We start from the raw sequence: 19,260 nt of genomic DNA, 5'->3' as shown, positions 1-19,260 counted from the left end.
AAATGATGATTTGTATTTTCCTTGCTGCCTGGAAGAATGTAGAAAGTGTTCAGTTTTCTGTATGATGTTATACTCAGCGACACATTCTTCACCTGGCTCTCAAGGTACCTAATATTAACCAGTGTCTTCGTCCGACTTTTCTTATTGCATTTTCTTATTGTATCCTAGCATCTGAATCTAATTCCAAGAAGAGAGCATTTTCCCCAGGACTGGTTGTTTAAGGAAGTTTTATTTCCAGAGGGCTTTGTGAAAAGAGAACACTAAAGCCAGGAGGGAAAGAGTAAACCCAGGTTCTAGACACCAAAGAGAGCACCCAAAGACAGGTCATTAGTTTACTTTTCTATAATTGTTCTGGTCAGTTCTTATTTTGGTTACACTACTATCTTGGAGTCCTAATGGCTGCAAAAACCACTCAAGCCTCACTCTTGTGGTTTTCAGCATTACAAGAGCTATTTGAAAAGAATTATTATTGTCCATAAGTCACAGCTGGCTATTATTTTGTCAAGATAGAGTACAAAATTTCCATAAGACTGTCCATGTATCACTTCAAAAATCAGGTGTTGAATGAAAATTATTTTTTAAAAAAACTCTTTACCCTTAATCTTTTTTTGTAAGTGGTAATTTAAGAAATTATTGGTAAAAATACTAATGTTATTTATGTTTGAATGTTTATTAAGGAAGAAATGTTACCAATCCCAGGGAGTCAAATAATTGGTATTCTAAAATCATATAAGGAAGAAAGGAAAAAAAAGTGGGTCTTTATATGAAGTCCAAAAATAATCAATGCCATGTATCCTACTTAAGTGAAATAAATATTTAAATAGAAGTACATAAACGAGGTTACCTAAAAAATAAAATAAATTTCAAATGCACAAAATACACTTTGAATAATAGGTCAATAAAAAGCAATATTAAAGTAATAAGATGTGTTTCTAGAAAAATAGTATAACATACATTTTACTATTTGAACATAGTTTAATGTTTGGTGTTTACGGCAAGAGGAATACCACATTTTTTTTAGGAACTAAAATATCTGAAAATTGTTGTGTTTTCCTTTCATTAAATGTGTCAACAAAGAGAACTTAAAATCCAGAACAATTAAAATATACAACATAAACAAATAACCACAGCACAAACATTTTATCAAATTACATTAATTAGTTGATTTTGAAAGTTAGTATGGCTAATGTTACCATACAATTAAACTTTCAAAAATCCATGTCTCGGTGGACACATAATTACCTATCTCTACTATGATGTATGAAATGTCATTTATAAGTTTTCAGAATCTTTATTATGTGTTATGAAATGATGTTTTATTTCCTTTTCATTTATTTTGTAAAACCCGTAAGGATTTTCAGTAAGCCTGAGAAATACAATACGGTTGCCCTTTTTAGAGTGGATACTTCTGAGGTCATGATAAGGGTACCCACAGGGAACTTTGGGGATCATGACTTTATTGCAGCTGCTGAATTAACAGCATCTGAACTCACACTAGAATCTCTCATTATACGCTATTGATAGCAGAATGGGAAGGGAGAAGGGAGAGGGGCGAGGGAGAGGAGAAGAAAGTCATAAAACATAAGAAAAATATACTGAGGTGAATTTTGGAAACCACAAGCATAAAAGAATATCTGCTATCTTAGAAAGTGAATGACTTAATTCAATCATTAAATCAAATATGTTCAGTATTTGGGTTCAGTGCTTATTATAAAATTCAGATAATTTGTCAGATAAGTCTTGTTATAATCTTCAGTTTTCAAATTGAGTTGAACTCAGAACAGTGTAACTCTAGAGTGGTCATAGTCATTAAATGGGCCAAACAAATTTCCCTTGGAAACTGAGCAGCATATGTGTATAATAATAGCAATAATAGTTAATATTATTTATCATGCAATACAGTCAATGTAATATTTATACTTGTGATTGTTTGAGTCCTACAGGAATGCTGTGAAGCTAGTCATTATTATGCCCATGGCCGTGATAACATCAGAATAGATTAGGTATTTATCCAATTTCTATTAATTATTATCTGTTGTTTAATAGGCAAATTCAAATGAATATATGTTACAGGACTCCAAAAACTTCATCAGAGACACAGAAATTTTGATTTCAACTTCTAGGACAGTATTCAAAAATTTTTGGAACTTTTGAATGAAGAAAATGTGAATGAATACTCTAAATCATTATATTTTATGATTAAGAAAATGGATGTAATAATACCTGATAAAGTTATCATTAAAACTATATTTAAAATATTATGTATTAAATTATCATAGTTCTTGGCACAGAAAAGATTCTCAATATATAAGTTTGTATGTCTTCATCTGTTAAACTTTAATAGAAAGGGAGAAAGCCTGTGTTTTTAAAAGCCACAGTTGTACACAGCTAATGTCTCTGTTTCTATCTACCCTTAGTTAACACCACATTGAAATCTTTAAACATAATTTGTTAATGGTAAATATGGCATTCTATGTTAATAAATTTTTGTATACTCAGTTATATATTTTGCTGTATGTTTTTGAAGCAGTTTCTACTTTTAAATAATTTCTCACAGTTGTGATATATGTGTATTCCATTTAATGAATATGATACAAAAACTCCACAAAAGTTAAGGTACTTGCTCAAGTATAATGAGTAACCGGGGGTATCAACATAATATTCTTGACTTCTCTGGACTCCAACTTCATATTTACTCTTTCCAATAGTCCCAATGTATTAATCAATTTGGGATAGTATATTTGATAAAACACACTTATTTTTTGTCCAATTTCATAAAAACCAAAGTGTTTACTGTAGTATGAAGGTTAATGTGATTTATAATCATTACATATAAAATGAAATTTTCAAAGATGAATTTCCACATTTGTTGGTATGTAATTAATCAAAATGGTGAACACTTGTGATTTGTACATCTTTATCCACTTTCCTCACCTACAGCCAACATTGCTAGTAGATTGAACCATTCTTTTTTCCCTGAATTCATATTCTATCTAAATCATTTGAAACATGTACACACACACCTCATTTTATTGAGCTTTACTTTATTGTGCTTCACAACTTTTGCATTTTTTTTACAGATTGAAGGCAAGACCCTCCATCAGCAAAAAAGAAAAAGATTACAACTCTATTGCAATACTTGCTTTGTTGCAGTGGTCTGTAAGTGAATCTGAAATATCTCTAAGGTATGCCTGTGTATCATCTTAGGCAACTGCTACCAATCAATCAAGTTGTCCCTTGAATACATCAATATATCTATATACATATATACAGGCTGATTTATGTATTTTGGCACATAGAATAAATTTCTTGTAAATGCTGCTATATAGGCAAAACTTTTAAACTATTTACTTTTGTTTTAGACATCTAAAAATGCGTGATAGAACATAAAGTAGTACAAATTATATTCTTAAGTACTGTGTTTAGTTTTATTCATTGATTTAAATTATTATAGCTGCCATTCATGATCTCTGCAGATAGGTACATGACTGTGTCTAAAACCAGCAGCCCACTTAATTGCACTGCCAGTGGTCTCTATCTTTTTTACAATGGTAAAGACATTATAGGAATTGCTTAGCATTCAACTTTTATTCCATAGTACCCAGGACAGTGCTGTTATATAGCCATTTCTTTTTTTTTAATGAATAAATTTTATATTTTTAGAGTATGTTACATAGTCATTTCTCAATCCATATTTATGGAAGAAAAGAAAGAAGGAAGGAAGGGAGGGAGAGAGAGAAGAAGAAAGAAAAGAAGGGAAGGAAGAAGGGAGGAAGGGAGAAAAAGAAGGAAAGAATGAATGAAGAAAGGAAGGCAGGTAGAAAGAAGAAAATGTGGCACACATAAAGGGGAAAAAAGAAGAAAAAGAAATGAAGAAAAAGAAGAAAAGAGTGGTAATTTAATTATGACTCAGAGTTAAAAATATTTCAAATCATTCAAAAGAAATTCAGGAGGAATTAACATATTAAAACCAATCTGTGCAAAGAAGTTGAATTATGTAATAGAAATACATGTGCTACAGCACTGCATTTTGTTCTTTTGCATAATTAAAAATCATCAAAGGGAACATAGTTTTGCTTTATTTAGGCATGTTGTTATTTTAACCTACTTTCTTTATATAAAACTGTCAATACTTTACATGAAAATGTAAATATCCAAAATTAACTATCATTTTGTTTCTAAAGAGTGATTACATACACAAGTGCAAAAATGATAACAGAGTAATATGTTACTTTTTGCAACTACCAAAATTATTTAATAGATTTATACTTACCAGAATATCTTTTCCAGCCCACTTGCATTCATCCCTTCTGGTGTAAGACACAGGCCACACAATCTAAGGGCAGAGAAGAAACACTATTTTATGCCAATTAAGCTCTCTTAATTCTAGATCCAGCATTATAGTGTGTTAGACCAAGATGATGCAGCTGAAATAAAGTTCCATAAAACATTATGTGGCAGGTACATTTCAGTTTAGACTCTTCAGCAGTATCAGTTAATTGGTATAAATCTAAGTCATTCACTCTTTGTGTATCCATATGGGTTTGCTATATGAGGCCTGTCCAGAAAAAGTCCAGCCATTTTTAATATTAGGAGAATTATTTTCCTGACATTGATGTAACCTGGAAGCTAAGGAGAGTGGACTGGAATGTACATGCCTGGATAATGACTTCATTGTACTAGTCAAGGGGCAGTAGGCACTGTTGGGTGAGCCTGTGCACTGCATGGCCATAGCATTCAGAATGACTGAGTGAGTACAGTAACAAATCTGCATCAAATTTTGGGTTAAGCTCGAACATTCCTCCAAGGAAACTATTCAGATGACTCACAAGGGTTTTGGGGATGATGCAATGAATGCCACTCAAATAAAAGTGTGGCACAAATGCTTCAATGATGGTTGAGAAGGCACAGCAAAGTCTCAGCAAAGATCAAGACCACCTGAATTGTATTTTTTTATTAGGAAGGTGCTGTCCATCACAAGAACGCCCCTCCAGGTGAAACAATTAATAAGCAGTGTACCTCAATGTTCTTTGTCGGCTGAGAGATGAAAAAGGGCCACAGCTGTGGGCAACTGATGATCGGTAGCTTCCTCATAGTAACTTGCCCACTTGTGCATTACATCTTATGCAATTTTTTTTTGTGAAACATCAAATTACCCAGGTGACTCAGTTCCCCTACAGCCCATATTTGGCACCCTGTGACTTCTGGCTTTTCCCAAAACTAAAATCACTTTTGAAAAGGAAGAGATTTCAGACCTTCAATGAGATTCAGGAAAATAACAGCAGGGCAGCTTATGACAATTGGGAGAAATGTGTGAGGTCCCAAGGTGCCTACTTTGAAGGGGACCGAGGTGTCATTGTCCTCTGTACAATGTTTCCTGTATCTTCTTCAATAAATGTCTATTTTTAATAGTACATGGCTGGATATCTTTTGGACAGACCTTGTGTATAAACGCTGAGCAACAAAGAAATTCATGTAGTCAATACAAGCATACCTTGTTTAACTGTGCTTTGTTTTTTATGTTTCACATATGTTGTGTAATAACTTTTTTATTTTTTATTTTTTTTGCAAATTTAATACAAGAGCCTCCACCAGCAAAAAGATTTTGACTCACTTTACCGAGATACTTGCTTTATTGTAGAGGTCTGGAACCAAACCCACCATATCTCCAAGGTATGCCTGTGGAACTAACCGTTTTTTGGTGGAAAGAACTCCAAGGCAGGTTGGGAGAGAGAGAGATCATCTTGAGAGGATGTGAGAATCTAGTAAAGAAAGGTAGAAATAGGCACAGAATATGTCTTGCATTTTTCTAAATGAATCAGTATCTTGAAGTAGTGATTTTGGAATTTTAACATTGGTTGCTCTGGATCCATTTCTCTAATCCAAATCTCAGCACGGCATGCTAGAATGAACAACTTCTAGGGTTAGAAAAAAACCAATCTTGGAAAGAATTTTTTTTTTTTGAGAGGGAAAATAGGTAAGAGCAGCTTTATTTTACTTTCAGGAAATAAAGGAGGAAGTGAAGAAGCAAATAAATAGCTTTAAAAATAATCACCTGCTTTACTGTAGGCAAAACAGACTAATTGAGAAATAATTGTTTGCATTTTTATCCCTAATATTTGGCCTTCATCCTTCCAAAGGTTCCTATATTGTAAGAATTCAGTGACAGTGGTTGATAAACCAAGGTTTTATTGGTGGCTTAGAGGACTGCGGATATATTTCCCCTCAGTAATATTAATGCATATACCCTCATCTAAATTCTAATATAAATTTTTAGTTTCCCTTAGCAATGCCAATGACTTATCTCTACTGGGGCAGAAAAATTTAATGTTCTTTATTCATCCTTCTCTTCTGTTAACATTAATTATTTTTTTTGGCGGGGGCAGAGGCTTATGTAAAAGAAAAATCCAGAGATGGTGGTACTTAATAATTCATGTCAGCTAAAAATCGTTTATTCTCAAAATGACTCATTAGCATTCATTAGGAACCTCAAGATAATTCAATATAAATGGCCATAAACTTGGACAAAGGCTGTGATAGTCAATCTAGGGTATTAACAAGCAAAATACATTTTATTAACAAGAACTTAAAACATATTGAAATAACTATTATGACATAACAAATGCTTTTCAGGTCCATATCACAATTATAAAAGCCCTAAATAATTTTGGACATGCATTCTTTTTTACCATTTGAATATCTTAATTTATGTATTCTTTTCCTTTTCATGTGCTTTTCTTTACATGTATGTCCATGTGTGATGTGTGAATTGAAACTGCTTTTTGACTTGTTCCACAAGGTTTTTACCAAGTAGTCACACAGTCAAAAACACCCAAGAATAGCAACTGCATGCCCTTCCCATTGTCATAACCTGACTCTTGAATTACTAGTACAGTTGCTTGGCAGTTCCATTCCACAGGCTCTGCAGCCTTATCCTCACACTGGCTATAGAAAGGCCAAATGACCTATTCTTGTTTAATGGTTACTGTGGAGGATGATAACATATAAATTATCCCTGAGACTCCACAATAATAACATATACCAGAGCTAAAATTATTCAGTTTCACAGTTAGAGTGTATGAAACTCAAAGATTATTAAAATGTAATTTTTTAACTCAAAAAGAAGTTTTTTTCATGGTTTCCTACATCTTGAGTGTTGTTTTGAGAAAGCATGGACTTCATTTGTTGATTTCTTTCTTATGTGGAAAATTAACATAATTTTGATAATATTCATTCTAAATTCTCTCCTACTAGAGAGGTATGTGTACTTTGAACTCTAGAGTTCCAGACTAATATTGTTAACCTGTTCGTATTTTTTCTTCTATTCTCAAAAACTTCTCAGTTAACTAACAATGTCTAAATTTCTTATCCATTATAATATTCAAAGTGCTTCATGATCTATTTTATACTGTGTGTCCTTATGCTTCTAATCATGGTAGCCCCTCTTAATTAATTATTCAATAAGTGTTTATGCTTTAAAGAGATTGCAACCTTTTATCATGGCCAAGAATCTTTCCATAGTCCTTCCATGCCTGAGAATGTATTTTTGTATCTAACAAGGATTGATCTAGTATTTACCTTTATGTTCATAAACCTTTATCTTTAACATCATTTTGTAAGTTCCTCAAGAATTATGACACTATTGTCATAATTCTTCTATTATGTAATAATGTCTTCTATTATTAGAATACAAATGGAGGGCAAATATGGATTTACAGTTGTTAATATGGAAAATAATATAATAATTAATAAATAATAATACAAGAAAGTCTAATTGGTAGAAGAGGTGCTGTGATATTTCCTGGGCATACAAGTGGTCTTAGGATTTTTCTCATGTATAAAATTATTGGCTATCTTATATGATAATTTAGTCTTTTCAACTATAAAACTAACTGAATATATAAACTAAAAAAGATTATTCAGAAGAAAATGTTAAATACATTAAATATTATATTCTGAAGTGATATGTGCTCTTATATTGTCTATCTATAGATATATAGATGTATACACATATATTTTTATTTATATATGAATTTTAAAAAATGATAAAAATATAAATACCCCAAATTTGAACTGACATAATCTTTTATTATTAAAATGACAAATTTTTATAATCATCTTAGATTGTTTCATTCATTTTTAAATATTCACTAAAAAACAAAAATATGCTTATTTTGTGATCTTTATGAAGGAAACTAAGATAGATAAATGTTGTTATCATTTCAGAAAACTGATGAATAAACAGTTTTCTTGGATAATATATGACCTTAGGATACTGCTATCATCTGGGCTGGCTTAAAAATCGAGTAGATGAAAAAACCAGAAAAGATATATTCAAGGTGATTTTTAAATGTTATATTTTAATTCCAAAGCATTATGTATCAGTATTATATATCAGTATTGCTATTTTATATGCCTGTATGTAATGAACCAAATCTCTTTACACATAGAATTTAAGCATTTCAGGAATAGAAACAAAGTAAGTCTTAGGTTTAGATCCTAGATCTTTAGAGATCTAATTCAACTTTGAATTTAAATCTTCATTTTGTCCCAAAAGCAATATTCTCCAAACAAAACAGAAGCTTTTTACACAATTGGGCTACTTTTAAAAAAAGTATTGTTCAGTCTGTTACAGTTTATAAGAATTTGAGGCACACCACTTTAAAGCCCTATGTGTTAAGCAAAACTAACATACATAAATACTGAAGTGTATTCACCCTAAGAAGCATGTTAAACTAGCACTTGTGTAAAAGCTCTTACATAAAGATCTTTGTTCCTTAAAGAAGGCTGGACATACTGAGTGTGGGAAAATGGTTGATTAAGAGTATAGCATATAGGCTCAGTAGCACAATATCCACACATTTTCAGTCAATGTTTATTTCCAAACTGTATACCTTATTAATTAAATAAGCCAGAAACACTATAAAGAATAAGAATAGAACTGACAAATGACTAGTACCTAACTGACCACACATGTAAAAACCTGACAGTGAAAATTGATCTTCTAGATAAGAGTTTGGCAAACTTTTTGTTTAAAAGACCAGATAGTAAATATTTTAGGCTTTGTGAGCCAGATGATCTCTAACACAATAACTCAATTCTGCCATTGTAGAATGAAAACAGACATAGACAATATGTAAATGAATGCCAGCTTTCCAATAAATTTAATTTACAAGCACAGTTGACGTACCAGATTAGGCATTTGTCTAATGATTGATGACTCTGCATTTGCTGGCAATATAGAGATGTATACATTTATGTTTATGTGTACACACACATAATATATACATACATATTTACATTGCTTATTAAATCAATTATAATATATTTTTATAATGGTTCAAGTATTTATTTACTTTTATGCAGGAAAAATGATATAACTATATATATAAATGATATAACTATATAACTATATCATTTTTGAAAATACTATAGTTTCCTCCTTGAGGATTTTTATGGTTTACTGCATCCATTGATTTGTGATAGTCAAATCAATGCATTTTTGGTTTGCATCTGAAAAGACAAAGTATTCATTTAAACAATTTTTCAGTTGTCACAGTTATATAGCTACAGAATTCTTGAGATGTTTCAAAAGATCTACAGTGCATATATTAGAATAAAGATACCTTTTGAAAATCCTTGATATTAACCAGGTTGAATGAAAATATATGATCCTTTGCTCCAACATACAGCCTGCTCCGTTCCTCATCCAAAAGGAAGGTGTGATAACTAGAGCTGTTGGCCAAGCCATTGAAAGTGACCACATTGTTGGATTCCAACATTTCTGCAAGGTAACAGAGCAAGACATTGGATGTTAATCTGAGGTCCTACATTAGAATAGGTTTGGTATATGGTGATCTGACTACTGCCGGCTGTAGTTACCAATCAATGGTTTCTCTTCACAGTATTAAAAAAATATATACAGAAGCCAATCTTTTATTTTTTATTTCATTGAAATGGGAATTATATGCATGAGTTTGCTGATATCATTCTCAAGACCCACAGTACTACAGAAGAAAGGGAGGGAAATACCTTGTCTACACCACCGGTCTGGTGGAATATCTTTGCATTTAGAAATGGAGTAGAATGGTCCGTATCATATATAAAACACCTTTAATTTTTACAGACTTGTATAAGTGGTTTAATTGGCTCCAAGTCGTTAGCTAGGAGTATAAGTATTAGGGTCAATGAAGCAGAGGTGGTGTGAAGAAACATTGTTTAACATCCTAGGTTATTTGAAAACTCATTTTATTGCAGAATTTTAATCTTCTTGATCCTTAAATCCTTAACTCCACTATTCTTTGTAATATTTTGTAACTAACATATATAAAGAAGCTGAGTTAGCCTTTTGTAAACACGTGAATTAAATTAATCATACTACTTGACCTTAATTTTTCTGTTTCTTAAAGCTCTCTAGCTTGCTCTCACTGTGAATGAGCAAGTACTGAACTTTTAGACCTGTACCTTAAGTGAGAAAAATATTTTCATATAAAAATAACATTAGTTGTATAAGTACATTTTTGTAGAAAAATGTAATTGTTGACAAGCAGCAAAGAGGTTTTCTTTAAATGTCTGCTTCAAACAAAATTATGTACATTAACCATCACAACCCCTTTTCAAGGGCTAGAAATATTGAATAGTTTCCAAAACTGTGTCCTGAATCAATGATGCAGATTTTTCCAGAACACACATAATGGAACCCTTTCATCAGTATTCATAAAATGCAGAAAGTATCTTCCAAGGAGGCAAAGTGGCAATGCAGACCCTTCCTCTGTGCCAGCCCTGACACAAGGACATTAGCCATTTGATAAATTTCTTTATCTATTTTTCTACTGCTTTGCAATATAATTAAAAATATCACTTTAATAGAGGATAAAATTCAAACACTTTCACTTAGCATTAGAAGTCTGATCTTCACCATTTGAGTTTAGACTCCACCCCAATACTCCTCTTTCCTGCCACCTTGACACAGCAGTATCCACTCCTGCAAGCTACTTCAAATGCAACCTCCGAGAAATACTCATAGATTTCATTTCTTTGTAACATTTTGCTTGAATTATTCATAGCTTGTATCACACTGTCAATTATTACAATCATATGTACAAATGACTTTTCTACCAGAATTACCATTCCCTCATGTCAGGAAATAGATTATTAATAACCCATCATCCTCAACTCATATGGCTTCTCTTCTATATTACCAAGTCAGTAATATTAAGCTGAATGTCTATTTATGTATCTATTATATATCTATCTATGTATCCTCTCCATCTATCCATTCATCCATATGTTACATAAAATTACAGGAATTGTTAACAAATTTTTAAAAGATGCTTTTACATTTCATGAGAAACAGGTCAGTATTGAGGCTAGTTTTGTCTCACTCCACCCCTGCCAAAGAGAGAGAGAGAGAAAGAGAGAGAGAGAAAGGAAGGAAGGAAGGAAGGAAGGAAGGAAGGAAGGAAGGAAGGAAGGAAGGAAGGAAGGAGAGAGAGAGAGAGAGAGAGAAAGAAAGAAAGAAAGAAAGAAAGAAAGAAAGAAAGAAAGAAAGAAAGAAAGAAAGAAAGAAAGAAAGAAAGAAAGGGAGAGAGAAAGAAAGGGAGAAAGGAAGGAATAGATCAAGAGAGTTTCATTTATGTGAGTCATATCTGAAATAAATAAGAACTATTGGTCTCCAGGGACGAAGAACAGAGAATCCACTACATAATATCTGAATTCCTCTTGCCAGTCTCCAAATGATTTCAAAGGATTAATACAAGACTGAGATTTCAGGTACCCTGAATTATGTGAGGATGAAAAGGGCTACTACCAGAGGCAGGGGCTATATCAAAGATAGATTCTTGCATTGATTGAATGGCTGTTTAAGGAGAGCTGTGCATTAAATAAACTAGATGTCCTTAAGTTTTCTTCCCATTTTAAACTCTACTCTAAACTCTATAATTCTGCCCTAATACCAGAGAGTCTTAATTGAGTAGGTAAGCAAAGAAAAGGGAGGTGGGTGCTGGGTCTAAACCAAGACTTTTATAAAGAGATCAATGATTAATCAATGGGAGAGTCATTTAAGAGACACAGGATTAGACTTTAATTGGAAATGTACAGAAACTATGTAAGGGAGCTCTAAGCATCAAGTAGAAAAAGTTATAGGAAGACGAATACTAAAGCTATAGAACATAAAGTCATCCAGTTATAGGTAAAAACACTAGCAACACCACTATACTTATTTACTAGGTGTGCAAACCAGAATGAGTTCCTTATAATACCAAGGCTTCAGTTTTTGGAAGATGGGCTTAATAATATATTCCAAGAGTTATTGTGAAAGTGAAATTGCATAATTTATCTAAAATCCCTAGAATAATAGTCGGCATAGTAAACAATTAAAGTTTACCTGTTTGTATAACTAGAAAATTAGAATACAGATGGAGCAGATGAAAAAAAACACTTCTCTACCCATCTTAACAAGTGTTCCAACATGTCATCAAATCAGTAATTTTATATGATGAAGAGAAAAGTAAGAATAGCAATATGCTCTTTGATTTACATGAACTATAATGGTCATTTGAAGAACATTTAAATATTTTTTGTTTGTCAATATATGTATCTCGAATTATAAATGACAAATATAATGACTTTCTGTATCATAATTCCAAACAGTGAAAATATTTATCCAAATGAAAAATATGTTACGGGTTGAATTTTGTAAACCTGTTCCAGGAAAATTATTGGTTTCTAGGTATAGACAACTTAAAAGTCTTTAGTAGTTTTTTAATGAAATCACTCTGGAAACGAACTACATATACTTCAAAAAATATTACTGCTGGATCATTCTATTAAAAAGAAGATAATGTTTTCCTGAAGTATGTGTCAGCAGCTGTTTTTCATTGCTTTCAAATGTACTTAACTTTGCCTCATCATTCCTTTTGCTCCAATTTCTTTAGATGTTCCTCTCTCTTGGGGACTCTTCACGTTGCTTTTTGAGTGAGAGAAGGGCCTTTTGGAGACCCCTGTGGCAGTGAGCCATGGCAGATCCTGGGCTGCTTAGGTTTACTCACCATTTTCCAGGCCAAAAATAATCTAGGTTAGAATTAGAGAGCATTTTTCTAAACCTAGGTTTCACATTATTTAATATTTTGTTTTCCTTATTTAAACTTATGATTTTGTTTTTCCTGTAAGTAAACATATTCAGCTGCAATTGACATTAAAGAACTTCAACTTTGTCTCTAGCCCTTCACAGTTTTAGGTGTTTCTTTTCAGCATCTGTTATGTGAATCTTACCATGACATAAACTGGCATGAGACCTAAAATAAATATTCAGTAGCGTGAGATGTTTAATATCCCACTACATTTTAACATATTTAATATGTTCATAATCAGTCAAACAAAAACAAATGTTATTTTAAAGAACAACCTAAATTTCCATAGAAACAATTTGATTATGATGAATCCCAGTAGGCTAATTACACCTTTTGGGTGTAATCCAGTATTTCTCTGGATGAGACATTACTTTGACTTTTACATTCTCTCTCAACCATAAAGAGAAATAAATGTAGTACTATAATCAAAAGTGCCATTTAAGACAAATTCTCATTAATGAGCTCTGTATTCTTTAAATTTAAATGCGTCTGAACAAGCATTCTATTTATCCCAGATTCACCAATGATTTAGCATTTCTACGATTTGCTTAATGACGAAATAGAAGATATACTGATGATATAGCAAAGCAAATAGTTTGTGCTCAATAAGTGTTATTATCAGCCTTATTACTATATAATAGAAGACAATGTAGATGCTAGGCTTAAGTATATAGATATTCTGGAAAGAAAATTCAGCTAGTATAATTTCAAGCAGCAGCATGTTCAGTTACAAATGGATTGCAGTCTGTTGTGATATAGCTCCAAAAACAGTCTTATGAAATTCAAGATACTTATATATAAAATCTATTTAATAATTTCTTTTTAATCTAATTACATAGATCAAAAGAAGGAAATAAATTATAATTGATCTGGTTCTTAATCAAAATATCCTACCAAATATTCATGGGAGGTAAACCATGATCTTTTCTAATGAGTCAATTTTAATTTTCATTCTACTTATTTATTTATAAATGTTTAGATTTGTCATTTTCCTCTAAAATCATCATGACCTTTGATGTAGTTCTGAGTAAAGAAAAAAAGGAAAAGGCATTGTTCTAATCAGTACATTATGTAAAATATTGAAAAGTTATTGTAAAAACAAATGTTCTTCTTATATATTTATTTTAACATGTCAAAAGAAAACCGATGGAAAATTGTATCAAAATCATACTTTTAAAAAAGTTTTATTTATTTATTTTTAGACAGAGGGAAAGCGAGGGAGAAAGAGAGGGAGAGAAACATCACTGTGTGGTTGTCTCTTGAGCGCGCCCCCTACTGGGGGTCTGGCCTGCAACCCAGGCATGTGCCTTGACTGGGAATCGAACCCGTGACTCTTTGCTTCGCAGGCTGACACTTAATCCACTGAGCCACACCAGCCAGGGCTCAAAAATCACACCTGACTATTCAACTCTACATAATAAAGTTATATGGTTCTTATGGTACTATGATTATCTTTAGGATAAACACATATTTATACAGATGTTTACATTACAATGGCCAGGTCAGATTCTCAAAAGGCAATGAAATGAATACTGATTCCTAGAATGCAAGACTAGGACTAAGCTTTAATAGTAGGAAATGCTATATAATAATATAATTATTAGTAATTAATAATGGAATTAATTGGTAATTAATAATGTATAATACTAATTATAATACTATTAATTACTAATTAATAATTAATAATAGTATAATTAATAGTAATAATGGAAAACTGTATGCTTGACCTTCAAATCCAAACAATAGTCACCTTATTCTTTATATTTCTGACTTGTTACATTTCTTTATCTCCTTCTCTTCCTAACTCTTTCCTTCTCCCTCTTGTCTTCCCTCTCCTTCTCCATCTTCATCTCCATCTCTTGCTTTGTTTTATAGCATAAAAGGTAATAAGACATATCAGTTGTTGGACTCAAACGAATTGCCTGCGTTTACTGATGACTTTTTATTTATGTCCTATTCCTTAACCTGAACTTTGTGATTTTTGTAGACCTTTCAAAGATCCTACTTAAAGCAATCAAAGGCTGAGTCTATATTATGCAAAAATATTTTAACTAAATGATGACCATGTCTAGATATTTGTACACAGGAGGTACGTACCTTTCCACAGACTTATGTTTGGGAAGTAGTGTGCTTAGTACGTGGATGATGACCTTTACTCCTAGCATTCCGAGCCAGGGCATTTTGTCATGGCATAGATAGATTCAATATTAAGGACAGTACATGCTTTTTTAAATTTGGTGATGCCCTGAATGTATTCTCTCAATTTACAAAGTTTAATGAGTAGTGTTTCAACATGTTTAGAAAAATCTATCTTCTAAATTCAATAGCAGTAAACACGCAAAATATGCATTAAGTTTATACAATCTAGTCCAAAATGAATTTTTACCTAAATGACTTTTTCCAACCTGTACCAGAAATGACAGCGCACCATAAAACACAATCCTACTACTTCTGCCTAGAACATTTCTTCAAGTTCTTCTCCTAACCTATTTCTTTGTGTTTCCTGATAGTCTGATTTTAATGTCTCCATCACATTGAATTTATACCAAGACTTTCATCTGCCAATGCTTCTTATTCATAGTTGATGTGAATAATCAATTTTTTGACGGGAACAGACTCCCTGATCAAGGTAAAAGATACGCACAAATGAGTCTGGGACAAATTAAGATCCATTCTGAACCTAAGCCTGCCTTCCATTCTTCTAGATCCCACATAATATACAAGTGCCCTGAACCACTTTGTGAGGGAGGGGCAATCAATACATTTTCCCTTAAATATGTATGTAAAACCTCAAGAGCAGACCTATTTGTGACTTAATCTGTTTTCCACTTTGTATAATGTAAAAAAAAAATTCAGATTTTTATTATTTAATGAAGTCATCTAATTACTAATTCAACAAACACATATACAGTCCTTATTATGTGTCACACATAGTCATTGGCTAAGAAGATTGTAGAGTATAAATGTAAATAAAACCTTGATGGAGATTTATACAAATGCCATCAGAGAAGCAAAAACTAAAGCTAAGAGGAGAGAAAAATTAATGTCATAAGGAGAAGTGGATAATTATTAGAGAAAGGGCTGCACAGTTAAACCTAGCCTTAAAAAATGTATAGGACTTTCACCAGCAGGAAGAGGTGTGGTAGAGAAGTCCATGCAGAGGACATGAAAAAAGACCAGAAGACAGAAAGAAGGAGAAATAGAAGAGAAAGAAGTTTTAAGTGTCTCCTATGTGCCAAAAACTGCTAAATGGTTTATAAGTATATTCACTGAAGCCTCACAACAACACAGAGGTGAAGATTTGTATCCCCATTTTACCTCATGAGGAAATGGACTTAGCTAGATACTGGGAATATTCTACGTTAGAGAGCTAGTGTGCTGTACAGTCCAGACATCTACTTCCACCTGACAGCAGAGGCCAGGCTCTTTATTTCTTACTTCCATATTACTTCCATATTCCATATTACTTCTAAGAGGGTAGAATTATTTAGAATTTTACAAACTGATTGTTTAGGAGAAATGTGAAAAATGTAAGAATGCGTTTGGGTGAATACAAAGAACTGACTTGGGAGATGTTTGGTTACCTCTCATTATTGCATAACTCTTCTTAATTAATAACCTCTTAAATGTTTATATTGTTCTATTTGATATGCATTTGGTAATAACTCTGTGAGAAATCTTACCTGCAACTATTGATTTTGTCACTAACAGTATTTTGACATGTTTCAAATGTATATCTTCCAAGATATATTTCCTTCGAAAGACCGGAGACAATAGAAATCTCTATTTAAAGATTACACAAAAATCTCAGAGTCTGAGACTTAAACAGAACACACTCCCTTTTGCTTCTTTTCTCCATTACTGACATCATCACCTTTCTGTATGTTTTAAAATTGGTTGTAAATATCACTCATCCAAAAAATTATGCAAACCATAGCCTCTTCATCATCTACAGATCCAATTCATCACTTCCGTTTTGTTTAACACTATAAGAAGTCCTCCTACATTTTCTTTGGCTTATATTTACTGTCACTGTCATCGATCAAACCCTCATGATTTTTCCCTCAATTATTATAATTATGTTCCAACTTAACTTCCTCTTTAAGTTTACATCAATAAAGAGTGCTGTGCACTGCCTCCAGGATTATCTTTCTACAAAACAAATACAACTTTCTTCTGGTAAATTTGAGAGAGAAGCCACTGATACCTTATTCCCCTTCCCTTGAATCACATGGGGAAAAAAATGAGGTGAGAAAATATCCATATTAAATAAAAAGAGGAAATGATAAGAATGGAATATCAAGCCACAAGTTTTTAGGAGAATGTATCCAATACAGTGAAGCCTAAAACATTTTGATATAGAATGTTGAAATCTGGCACATATCCATATATTCAAGGTAGGATAGAATTAGTAATAAAAAGGTTACAAGTCATACAACTTATATCCACAAGTGCTTTATTACAGAAACAAACTGTAGGAGTCTATATGACTATAAAATTAGTTGAAAATGTCCATAAAGAGGGGAAATACAGCTAAGTACAAATGCAGCATCATCCCATCTAACACATGCATGCCAGGTACTGTTTTAATGAGACACACACACCCATGATATTTATCATGTGTGCATTATCCTTTTATCAGAGGAAACTACTGTATGTGATGTACAGGGAAGGCAGGAATGGAAGGTGTGAACATCAGACTGCTCCACAGACTGTTTTTGATGGAGTTTACAAAAAACACACCAAAACAGGAATGAATGAATGATTTATTTTCCCAGAAGAAAATAGTTTAAAAGTTTGGGAGCTTGTTTTCAAGTCAAAATGACAACCGTCAACTGTCAACTCCTCCAGCTCATTCCGTCACTGTCAGAGGAGGAGATAAAAAGTTCTCCAAAATGCAATTAAAGAGCCCAGAAAAGAAGAAGAACTGACTGAGCAAAGAGTTAATTCTGGTTGTCAAATTTCAAACTAATAATAAAATCACATTTTCTTTGAAAGAGATGAAACTGATTAATGAGAAGATAACAGAAATGAAAGACAGGAAATAAAACCTAAAGTTATACATATCCGCAGACTAACATTTCACTATCTTCCAAGAAAATCTTATTTTACAGAAGGATTAATTGCGGAACTTAGAAAATAAAGGAAGAATATATTTGGACTCCTTGAACAAAAAGCAAGTCATCCACAGAAGGGAAGTAATCAAGCCATTTCATACTTGTTCAAAGCAACATTATATGGCAGAAAACAAAAAAGGAAATTGTGAAAATACCTAGGTGAAAACATAGGTGACTCAATAAGTTCATACCCAGCATATTGTCTTTCAGGAAACAGAGGCAGTATCAAATATTCTCAAACATGCTAAGTTTAAAAGTATAAAATACTCACCCATTCAAGAAACTATAGCTAGAGCATGTTAATAAAATGCATTCAAACAAGGCATGACTCAAAGTCAAGGGCACAGATACTACATCACTTGCCTTTTTAAAACCTGCCTAGAAATCTCTTATGTCTATGTGATTCGAGCCCTTTGTATTTTCCATATTTTCTTTGCTCATTCACCAATAGTGCATGTACACCTATGTATTCAATGACATATACATATATATTTTTATACGTACACACAAAATTATTTCCATAAACTCAGTGGCATGCTATCGATAGGTACCACGGTTCCTAACGCTGTCTATTGCCCCCAGTGCTCTCCATTTTCCACCTTCGCCTGCTTAAGTGAATCTGCTAACCTTTTAGAATCTAAGTCTAGCTTCTTCTGTCACTTCTCCAACTTTCTGAGCTGCTGTATATCATGCCTTCCTTTGTGAAACACAGAGCCATGTACAAATGTAGATTAATCATTGCTTTATATCTTTAGCACCCTTTCTATATTAAAATTAAAATATGCTGCTTTTACTTATTTTTGTATTCCTAGTCCTAGAAGCTTTCCTTGGCGCATATATAGTATTGTAATATAGAAGTGTCTCAATAAATATTATTTGGGATACCTTTTATTTTTTTAAATGCAAGAAAAAACTCAGAAGAAGTAAATGTAATAACAAATATCTAGGGAAAAAGTGTAGCAACATATATTGTATGTCAAATTATATACTGGCTTTCTAGTTAGTCATATAAT

The 19,260-nt window shown here is 32.4% G+C and overlaps 1 protein-coding gene across 1 annotated transcript in view; it reads right to left on the bottom strand.

The window, feature by feature from the left end:
- Positions 1 to 19,260, bottom strand: part of SEMA3A (semaphorin 3A) — a 302,957-nt gene that overhangs the window by 132,927 nt on the left and 150,770 nt on the right. The window contains exons 3-4 of the mRNA XM_054564613.1: positions 9,627 to 9,784; positions 4,274 to 4,336 (exon numbers count right to left, since the gene is read on the bottom strand). Coding sequence (XP_054420588.1) covers positions 4,274 to 4,336; positions 9,627 to 9,784 — 221 coding nt within the window. The remainder of the gene's footprint in view (positions 1 to 4,273; positions 4,337 to 9,626; positions 9,785 to 19,260) is intronic.

Source organism: Pteronotus mesoamericanus, unplaced genomic scaffold (genome assembly GCF_021234165.1).
Source record: "Pteronotus mesoamericanus isolate MK-2021 breed Mesoamerican mustached bat unplaced genomic scaffold, CSHL_Meso_final scaffold_85, whole genome shotgun sequence".
NCBI classification, from domain to species: Eukaryota; Metazoa; Chordata; class Mammalia; order Chiroptera; family Mormoopidae; genus Pteronotus; species Pteronotus mesoamericanus.
Note: the sequence above shows the minus strand (reverse complement) of the source record. Positions and strands in the feature narration are given on the sequence as shown.